We start from the raw sequence: 11,302 nt of genomic DNA on the forward strand, positions 1-11,302 counted from the left end.
CTCTCATGCATGTGATGTATTTATGTGTATGTACGCATGTCGGTGCTCGGCGAGGGTGGCGTACAGCCCAATCCTGCATGCTGTCTCATATTGCGGTTTGTTGTATGCGCCAATGAAAATCGTGTTCTATTTATATCTCATCTTTCTACCTACCACTGCTCAACCCCCTTCCAGATCCACCCCATCCTCCCCGAGCTGATCAATACTCTGTGCCGTCTGCTGATACAGCGAGAGCCCACAGTGCGTGACACCAAAGTGACACCATCAGCTGACACCACCGGAACACACACCGCTGCACAGCCCTCGGGGAACACAACGCAATACACGGCGAATGTCCTACGCAAGGCTCCTGGGGGTCAAACGGGTATGTGCTAGGACATATGTTGTATACTTGTGTATAGGCAGGTGCTTGCACTGGGTGTGTAGGTGTGCACATGTATCTGTATACAGATGCGTGTGCTGGATACACTTCTATAGTTGTAGGTGCTTGTACTAGGTGTGTAGGTGTACCCATGTATCTGTATACAGATGTGTGTGCTGGATACACTTGCATAGTTGTAGGTGCTTGTACTGGGTGTATAGGTGTGCCCATGTATCTGTATGTAGATGCGTGTGCTGGATACATTTGTATAGTTGTAGGTGCTTGCACTGTGTGCCCATGTATCTGTATACAGATCCGTGCATAACGTGTGCACAAGTAATACCTGCACCACTTTGCCTTGCGTTCCTATCACCATGTAGTACACTGCATTTATAGATAAACCCACAAGACTGGCGAAGTTCAGCCGATCGTGTACCGGTGCGGTCTGTGCTGCTTATGTATTCGAGCTGACTTCCTGATTCGTAGCATGTTTAGTTACCTATCTACCTACCTACTACTGTATATATATATATCCGTATGCTGTACTGTTTTTAGGCACCGGCAGTGATAGAGGGGCATTTAGTGTTGGACAATCATTCGCAAAGCCGGGTGGACGAACGCCAGGGAAGACTGGCATGGCCATGAAAAACCCTAATATGGGCAAGATCTTACCAAATATGGACCAGAATCTACCTACCCGGGGTGTGAGGGAAGAGGGAAATACGAACACGAACACGAACACGAATACGAATACGGAAACTGAGAAGTTGTTGAGTTATGAGAACATCATCACGAAGGATGATGTTTGGACTGTGTTTGCGGCCTATGCACCAGTTGGCGAGGGACAGGTACGTGCATGGTTTGTGAGTGGTCTTGAGTTGGGTTGGATGACGCATATTTGGGTACGGTGGCCAGCACGTTTATACGTATATATTCACAACAAAAGCAAGTACGTATATATTCAAATCAAAAGTACTTGGTTCCCACAAGAAAATACGCGTGTATTCAAAACAAACAAATACGTTTATATTCAGAACAAAAACACTGTATACCTACAAGCAAATACGCATATATTCAAAACAAACAAACACGTATACATTCAAAAAAAAAGAAATACGTATATATTCAAAACAAACCAATACGTATGTATTTAAAACAAATGCACTTTGGCAATGTAGCCGCCAAGTTAAGCTCTAACGTTCCCTTCTACCCTCTATAATAGTTCGTGCCAAGTCACACCGTAGCCTCCTGCACCGGAAATCGACCCTGATGTATCCATATATTGGTACTTTTACAATATGTACATAGAATGGTACATTTTTATTTCATATATATATTGATACTTTTATAATATGTACATAGAATGGTACAATTTTATTTCATACATATATTGATACTCTTACCATATGTACATAGATTGGTACATTTTTATTTTATAAATATATGGTCACGAATGATGTGATTGCAGAAAGTCATTTATAGGGATAGTTGTGTGTGTTTATGCACATCATATAATCGTAAATAGTTTGTATTTATCTCTTATTCATTTTTATACATAACATACTCATTTTTACACATTTTTATTAACATTCATAAAATTTGGATTGTATTGTATTCATCTCTAATTCATTTTTATATATAACATTTCTCATTTGTACACATTTTTAAACATAACATTCACAAAACTGAGTTGGATCGTATGTACACTCACAATCCCTTTCAGATACTCAGTCACACACACGGCCGTACAGTCACACACGCGTCCGTACGCGTCGTCATATGCAAGTGGCATATGCGCACCCCCACACATTCATGCATACACCCACGCGTGTACTTCGCCTGTGTTATTAACCACTACTAATTTGCACAGGCAGCGCAGTCTGAAACCGAAACCGCAACCACCGACCCAGCGCCACAAGTGCTCATGCTCTATCTACTGCTGGTGTACGAGTCTCTGGTTGATCCAACCACACACACGTCCACCAACACAGCACAACACACCAATGCCACGGGCAGCGAAGGCGACAACAAACTCACAGGCACACACGCGACATGCCACACACAGGGCACGGCTGCGGCGGAGTCGGGGGCTGTGGAAATGCGAAGCATGTATGTGCACCTCAGAGAGAGAGTATACTGTGTGTATGGGGTGTGTGGTGTGTGATGTGTGGTGTGTGGTGTGTGGTGTGTGGTGTGTAGTGTGTGTTGTGTGGTGGGTTGGTAGTATATGGGGTTAGTCTGATTTGACTGGTATGCATGTATGTGTACCGCAGAGCGACTATGTAGTGTGTTAGTATATATAACTATTATGACTATGTAGTGTGTTAGTATATATAACTATTGTGACTATGTAGTGTGTTAGTATATATAACAATTGTGACTATGTAGTGTGTTAGTATGTATAACTATTGTGACTATGTAGTGTTTTAGTATATATAACTATTGTGACTATGTAATGTGCTAGTATATATAACTATTATGACTATGTAGTGTGTAAGTATATATAACTATTGTGACTATGTAGTGTGTTAGTATATATAACTATTGTGACTATGTAGTGTGTTAGTATATATAACTATTGTGACTATATAGTGTGTTAGTATATATAACTATTGTGACTATGTAGTGCGCTAGTATATATACCTATTATGACTATGTCGTGTGTTAGTATATATAACTATTATGACTATGTAGTGTGTTAGTTTAGGTTGTTATGTATCTGGGCCATGTGCTCCACTCGACTTGTCTTTAATGCGTGTACATATACATCTGAGTGAATGTGTAGTGTGCAGTGATTGGGTTAGTTAGTGTTTAAGCTTTGTTGTTATGCTGTGCCTTTGTTTGTTTTGATTCCACTTGTATGCATGTATGTATACCCCACAGAGTATGGGTGGTGTGCAAGTTTTGCGTAGCCTGTACCAATAGGAGTTTTATTCGGTCTAATTGGGTACATGCGTGTATGTCTGCCTCTAAGAGAATGTGTAGTGTGAAGGTGTCTGTTGTTGTGCTATAGGGAGATAGGGTTTAGGATTTAGTGTTTAGGGTTTAAAATTGATTCCTACCCGTTCATACCGGTTTATACCGTTCCATTCCGTTTCATATCAGTTCGATACCGTTTCACACCCCTACCAACTACTCCGTACGTATTCACATACTCTCGCACCCTTTCCAACCAACCCGTTTCAACGCATTCAGTGAACTCCTCGCGGCCTCTGCGGTGACTAGCGGTGGCGTGTTGGGAGGTGGACTGACCACATCGGTTGTGCCGTACTTGCCTGTACGTTTGTTGCTGTCCGTGGTCACACGCAATCGACAAAAGTACAACTGTGTGTACCATTCACTGTTTGCGCTCCTGGTGGTGCGTTATAGGTACGGGGAGTGATGGAGTGTCAATTGAATGTGTTAATATCCATGTAGCATACATACTCGTATGTGTGTGGTGTCCATTGAATGTGTTAATACTTGCCTGTGCGGCTGTTGCTGTTCGTGGTCACGCGCAATCGACACAAGTACAACTGTGTGTACCATTCACTGTTTGCGCTGGTGGTGGTACGTTATAGGTACGGGGAGTGATAGAGCGTCAATTGAATGTGCTGATATGCATACTCCTCTATGTGTGAGTGTTATCTGCATGTGGTAATATTCATGTAGCATACATACTTGTGTATGTGTGGTGTCAATTGAATGTGTTAATATCCATGTAGCGTACAAACTCGTACATGTGTGGGTGTTAACTAGAACGTGTGCCCGACAAGACAGTAATAGGAAAGCGTTTGAAAATCACTGCCCGTGCTGGTAGCACTACTTACACGTGGGTGGGCAGCTACATTCTTCCAGGTGGTGTGTGTACACATTTGTGCGTGCGTATACACATGTGTGCGTGTGTATACACATGTGTGTGTATATACACATGTATGTGTGTGTGTACACATGTGTGCGTGCCACATGTGTGCGTGTGTGTACACATGTGTGCATGTGTATATACATATGCGCGCGCGTGTGTGTGTGCTGTACAACTGCGCATTCCATCCGCTCGTCTTTCGTCTGGTGGTGCGTACAATGCCACACTTTGCCAAGGCATGTCCACGTGGTGGCACCTCGGCGGTCACGTGTGTGTGTGTGTGTGTATGTGTGTATATGTGTGTATTTGTGTGTATGTGTGTATATGTGTGTATATATGTGTATGTGTGTATATATGTGTATATAAGTGTATATGTGTGTATATGTGTGTATATGTGGGTGTATATGATTGTATATGTGTGTATATGTATATGCAGGCTTGTTTAGTCGGATACTTCCACTACACTGTGTATGTATACATCTGGCTCCATCCATTGATGGAAGCAACTACGCGTGCGCAGGGGGTGGGTTGTGTAGGCGAGGTGTGTCTCTGAGGGGGGATGTTGCGCTATAAATAGACTCACACGCAGATACCTACTTACCCCTTTCCCCTTCCACCACAGGCACCTGTTCAATGTCAGTGATCTGCTCATGGGCGACTCACTCACCAGCCAACGGCCCAGCGGTGGAACAGCGTCTACTCAAGACTTCTCACTACGTCAACTGGAGGACATGTACCGAACTTCAGTGGAGGAGGACGCCCGAACCTCGGATGCGGCCAAGGCCCGAACTTCGGGGAGTGAAGAGGACCTTGCTGAAGTATCGCAAGATGGGATAAATGCGGAGATAAAGCAGCCTTTGACTGCACAGGCGAAGTCAGACCTGCGTACAGTTACATATATGACCGCCGCGGAGGTGTCTGCCGCGTTTGAGGAGTGGTGGGATATGGGCAACCACACACACGGACACACACACGCACCCACACAACCAGACATACACCCCTTTACACACACACACGCACCTACACAACCAGACACACACCCCTTTACACACATACACGCACCTGCACAACCAGACACACACCCCTTTACACACACACACTCACCCACACCCAGTAACGAGGCCACCCCACACTCTACTGAGATCCTGGGAGACCATGCACACCCAGACACCACTCAACCACAGCCGGCAATGGGACTGTCCTATACTATAAATAGATTGCTCCAACGGCTCAGCACGGCTCCCAACTTACCTACTCTCGCGGTGGAGATATTCCCAGTGGTGTTGCGCAATCTGTTGCCGGTGTTCACTGATCCGAAGGCGACGGGGTTTGTGCACACGGCCACACTACTCGAAGCACTGTGGGACAAAGGTATATATATATGATATGATATGATATTATATGATCTGTGTGTGTGTGGAGATAAGTATGGGTTGTGTGTATATGACAAAGGTAAATAAAATATATATAATATTATATGATCTGTGTGTGTGTGGGGAGACAAGTATAGGATGTGTCTATATGACAAAGGTATATATGGTATGATATGATACTATATGATCTGTGTGTGGAGATAAGTATGGGTGGTGTATATGACAAAGGTATATATATATATGTATACTGTTATATGATCTGTGTGTGTGTGGAGATAAGTATGGGATGTGTCTATATGACAAAGGTATATATATGGTATGATATGAAATGATTTCTGTGTGTGGAGTTAAGTATGGGATGTGTCTACATGACAAAGGTATATATATATATATATATATGTTATGATATGATATGATGTGTGTGTGTGTGGAGTTATGTATGGGTTGTGTCTATATGACAAAGGTATATATATATTATGATATGATATGTTCTGTGCGTGTGTGTGTAGGTAAGTATGGGATGTGTCTGTATGAGGTTGTGCTCCACAAGTATCCTGCTGTAGATATACAGGGTATGTATGTCTGCTCCTTGGTGTGTTGTGTATAGGTTTTACGGAGGTGCGTATACAAATAATGTTCACTCAGAGATAACCTAATTTATGTCCTCATTTCGCCCTATTTTTTTTTAATGATTTGGCCACCTCACAGCCAGTGCAGTGGCTCCCGAACAGCTGTGGGTCGTTACCGCTAACGAATTCCTTAGTCACGGCATGTCCGCCCAATCAAAAGGCCTGGCGCACAATTCTATTAATAGCCACCAATTAGGAGCGAGTACAAGCAACACACACCGGTGAGTCGCCCACGCCCTGCCACGCGCATTCGAGTCTGAATATGCCCTAAAAATCATCCCACAAGACCATTTCTGACCCCATCAATGTGTCCTGTCCCATTTTTTGGACTTTACCTACAGGCTTAATGTACACCAAGGTACCAAACGAGGCGCAGACACCTTACCCGCCACCACAGCCAAGCGAACAAAGGTCGTCTACCCGCGCGTACACACACACACACACGCGCGCGCGTACACACGCACAGACTTCCTCAAGGATCCTTTGCTGCTACTGCGTGTGGGTGAGAGTGTGCTTAAACATCCTCGCCTGCTGTCTATTCTGTTGAAGATTCTTGGGTGCGTGCTGGGCGCCGCGAATGACCACTTTGAACGGGCTACAAAGCTGGTTAAGGGGATGAAAGGTATGGGTTAGGCGTCTTATTGCGAGTGTGAAATAAGTGAAGTATCTCGAGATTGATGTGTGGGTATGTCAGTCGGCAGTTTTGGGCTAGGGTGTGCCTGTCCATGAATAATCATTTTAGACAACAACCCGCGTTCACGCACGTGGGTAGTCGATGGATATATATATATATATATATTATGTATGTATGTATTATGTATGTATGTATATATATATATATATATATATATGTATACGTATATAATATATATATATCTATATGATTATTCATTATAAATGTAAATGTATTCATTTCCCCTTTACAGACTCGACACCTGCCTCAGAGTTGGACAAGCAATTAGAAACAATCAAACTCTTCCGAGCGGCGGCTGTGATACAGTTGTTGCTGGAAGCCGTTGGCGAGGTTGGTTTATTGTGCTATAAATAGATTATGCTGGAATAATAACAAAGATGTACGTAATCCAACCACACATGTGAGTGCAAACAGCTCACCACATTACTATGACAACCTAGAGGGTAAAATCCTGTTGTATAAGATGCTGTGCGTTTACAGATTAACGTTTAACGTAAACAGAAGTTATACGCGTCAAAGGAGCCCTATTGTAATTGATATTCCATTTGCAAACACCGCACGCTTCTGCTATAAAAAAACTTATTGCAACATAAGAGCATTAGTACGTGCTTAGGCGAGTTCTTTGTGAGCCGCATACCAGTACCGTCGCATTGCTACTGCTATGTATCAAATAAGACAAACCGCCGCAGTATACACGTACAAACACAAGCCCATCTACCCCCCCCCCTCCCTCTCTCTCTCTCTCAAGGCACCCTCACGTCACCTGTCCACTCTTGTTTGCAGGAAACGTATCAGGAGACCTTTACCTTCATTCACCACCTGTTCATCGAACTACCCTCGCTCATCCAATTGGTGCACTTCCAGGTATGTGCCGGTTGGAATGTGCGCATGTCTCGATGTTGTAGCGGAAACCGCGGTAGTAGTCGAGATGATACCTTCCTTTACGTTATATTTGCGTATGTACCTCTACATTTGGAGATATGTAGCATGTTTTACATAAAAATATATATAGCATGTTTGACATATAGATATATGTCTTACATATAGAAATATATAGCTCGTTTTACATATAGAAAAATGTCTTACATGTAGAAATACATAGCATGTTTTGCATACAGAAATATATAGCATGTTTTACATACATAAATATATAGCATGTTCTACATATAGCAACATGTCTTAGATGTAGAAATACATAGCATGTTCCCGTGGGTTGGTGTCTGGTTTTAGGTTTTGTACTGGTAGTACCACTGCTTGAAGACTTGATGCTTATTTTTCACATACTCACGATGACAGTACTTAGCAGTTGTCGTCTACTTCTACGTTGTTAGTTACAGGGGAGTTGGAGTGTCTGTGCGTATCAACCCGAAGTGACGGTCATTATCTCTAGTTTGATGGAGGGTCTGAGTGGCATATTAAAAACAATTCTCATCCGCGGATAGGTGACGTGGGGTAGTGAACGGTGCGTGGCGAATTTTATTTATATCTACCAATAAAATAAAGTAATACAAACGCGATGGGACACCCTTGCGCCGTAAAACTCACATGCACATAAACGTACAACACAGACCGCACGTATATACATATACGTACAGAAGCACATACACGCACTCATGCACATTCACCGACATATGCAAACTTAAAACACACTCACCCAAGTATGGGGCCGACTTTTCATTGCATGAACACATTTCTCATATTCTGCCACACACTTACGCCCGAGCACGCACCACATTCTCATACACACGAGCGTATACTCTGCGTATATAGGTACGCCGTTGCCCGTAATGTGTAGCATTGTTTTGTTTTGGGTTGGTTTGTTTTGATCACCCCCCCACATCTATTACATTGTGTATTGATCGACCCCCCACATCTTCGCACAGACCTACGACTGTGCCCTTCTGCCGTTGACTGCGGGAGCCATCCCCTCCATGCACATGTGTATGGCGTTCATCCCCGATCTCGTGAACTCAGCCGATGTGGATCGACAGGTGTGTGCGTGTACGAAGCAATGGGTCCACGTCGGTGTATATAGTGATGTGCATGTGTATGTTAGTAATGGTGTATATAGGGATGTGCATGTGAGTATTTTACGGTATGCTGTGCATATGACAGTGTCAGGTTGCCTTGTGTAACGCACACGTATATGTGTATGACCTTGTTCCTCAGAATGCTTGTATGTATGGAGACTCACTGGCACGCGTATGTCAACGCATAAGGTGTCTATGTCCCCCATCACATTGGTATCCCAGCAGACTCATAAATTGTGTATACAGTTTATTTGCCGACGGGGAGTTATACGCAATGCATTGTTGTTGTTGATGAGGAGATGGCATGGTGCTAAGTAACAGTGCCTGATACTATAGACGATATACACCAGTATATACATACTGGCATGTCGTATGTGTCTATTGACCGCTGGAAGTGTGATTGAACCATTACCGCGGAGTATCTGTTCATTGGCAATATGCCATGTGGATGCTTTGTCCAAAGTAGTGTAACGGATTGCTATGCGTGTATGTGTTGTATGACTGTTGAATTACTGTATGTGTGTGTGTTGTATTACTGTTGTATTACTGTGCGTGTATGTATTGTATGGCTGTTGAATTACTGTGCGTGTATGTTTTGTATGTGCGTGTATGTATTGTATGGCTGTTGAATTACTGTGCGTGTATGTGTTGTATGCGCGTGTATGTGTTGTATGACTGTTGTACTACTGTGCATGTATGTATTGTATGGCTGTTGAATTACTGTGCGTGTATGTGTTGTATGTCCGTGTATGTATTGTATGGCTGTTGAATTACTGTGCGTGTATGTGTTGTATGATTGTTGAATTACTGTGCGTGTATGTGTTGTATGGCTGTTGAATTACTGTGCGTGTATGTGTTGTATGACTGTTGAATTACTGTGCGTGTATGTGTTGCATGGCTGTTGTAATACTGTGCGTGTATAGTACACATAACCGGTTCGGAAGGCGTACATGACTTAAACCTCTCCTCGCACGCAAACAGCGGATAGTGATGGGCAGATACGGGCACATGTCAACATACCCCTTCCCGCCAAAACCTCACATTTCCTTATTTGATTCTGCCACAGATCTTCGGCGTGTTGCTGGCCAGCTACTTGGTGATGCTGTATCCTCTAGTGCAAAACATGACGGCAATCCAAAGCGTTATGCAGTTCTTACAACGCACCATCGCAATTCCTTCCAAAGACAGGTATCTATCGAATCGATTGGTAACGCGTTTGTAAAACGCAATGAGAGGCGGATGTACACGTCCTAGCCGTGCTTGACGTATTTGGTTTGTAAGCAAATCGGATCGAGTTGAGTATGCTCACTATTTCCCATCGAATATAGCTATCGCATGACTCCATCAATTCGCGCCAGAAAGCCGTGGCTAGGCTATTTACGGGTTAGGGTTCTAGGGTTTTATTAGAACCCTAAAACCCTAAACCCTAAAAACCATCATCAAGGTAACATGTACAGCTTTACAATTACAAACAATACGGAGATACAAATAGATAAGACTTAGTTGGATGCTGATCAGCATGGCTACGGAGAGTATCTGTGGCAAAATCTGGGACGGGTATTATCTGTTTCCGAAGTAGTAGCGCGATATCATTCACGCCACTCTCGATGTACATGTTCGACCGAGCTCAACATGGCTGTATACTTAGTACACTAACTGTCATGTCACTCCATACGGCAAGTTGTAGCCCAATCCAAATCCAAATAGTTCGGTTGAGTTGAGTTGTTCTGCAGGGTCCGGGTCTCAGATATTTATCATCAGCATTCCATAACCCCTGCGGAAGTTACAGACTTTATTTCCTGCTTAATTGTCTACTAGCGTTTCACAGATTCTATGACACTCACCTCACGCTCTCTTGTTGGCACTCACAGGGTCGAAGTCCTGGTTAATTGTCTACTAGCGTTGTACAGATTCTATGACACTCACCTCACGCTCTCTTGTTGGCACTCACAGGGTCAAAGTCCTGGTTAATTGTCTACCTGCGTTGCCGCGGTTCTGCAAGACACTGCACACAGTAGAGCAAGAGTGCATTACCCTGCTGGTGTCCACGGCCCCGCTATTTGAGACAGAGTATGTATTCATCGTAGTCGCAGATAGCTGTGATATAATCTATTATGTGGTACACGTATCTGCAGAAAGAAAGTCAACCTGCATTGAGTTGGCAGTCTATTGATGTTACTTGCTGTACATAGGAGTGAATGTGTGTACTGTGTGCGTGCGTGTGTATACAAGGGAGTAAAAGAATACCCTGGGCTGTGATAGTGTGTGTGTGTGTGTATGTGCGTGTCATATATATATATATACATACACATACATATATATATATATATATAACTACACACACATATATATATATATAGTATTATTATATAAT

General features: G+C 43.3%; 2 protein-coding genes across 2 annotated transcripts in view; one reads left to right on the forward strand and one right to left on the reverse strand.

Moving 5' to 3' along the window:
• Window positions 1–915: 915 nt before the first annotated feature.
• On the forward strand, window positions 916–10,240 carry SARC_08545 (hypothetical protein; the record flags this gene model as incomplete). Its single annotated transcript, XM_014297474.1, has 10 exons — window positions 916–1,209; window positions 2,232–2,470; window positions 3,557–3,730; window positions 4,825–5,573; window positions 6,284–6,425; window positions 6,546–6,826; window positions 7,131–7,228; window positions 7,682–7,762; window positions 8,782–8,889; window positions 9,995–10,240. Coding segments are annotated over 10 exons (2,322 nt in total), but the record flags the coding sequence as incomplete, so codon positions are not given.
• A 635-nt stretch (window positions 10,241–10,875) lies between these two features.
• SARC_08546 (hypothetical protein) overlaps window positions 10,876–11,302 on the reverse strand; it is a gene marked incomplete at its 3' end in the record, with an annotated part of 7,088 nt that continues 6,661 nt past the window's right edge. The window contains exon 6 of the mRNA XM_014297475.1: window positions 10,876–11,025. Coding sequence (XP_014152950.1) covers window positions 10,876–11,025 — 150 coding nt within the window. The remainder of the gene's footprint in view (window positions 11,026–11,302) is intronic.

The sequence above is a fragment of the Sphaeroforma arctica genome (genome assembly GCF_001186125.1).
Source record: "Sphaeroforma arctica JP610 unplaced genomic scaffold supercont1.779, whole genome shotgun sequence".
NCBI lineage: Eukaryota > Ichthyosporea > Ichthyophonida > Sphaeroforma > Sphaeroforma arctica.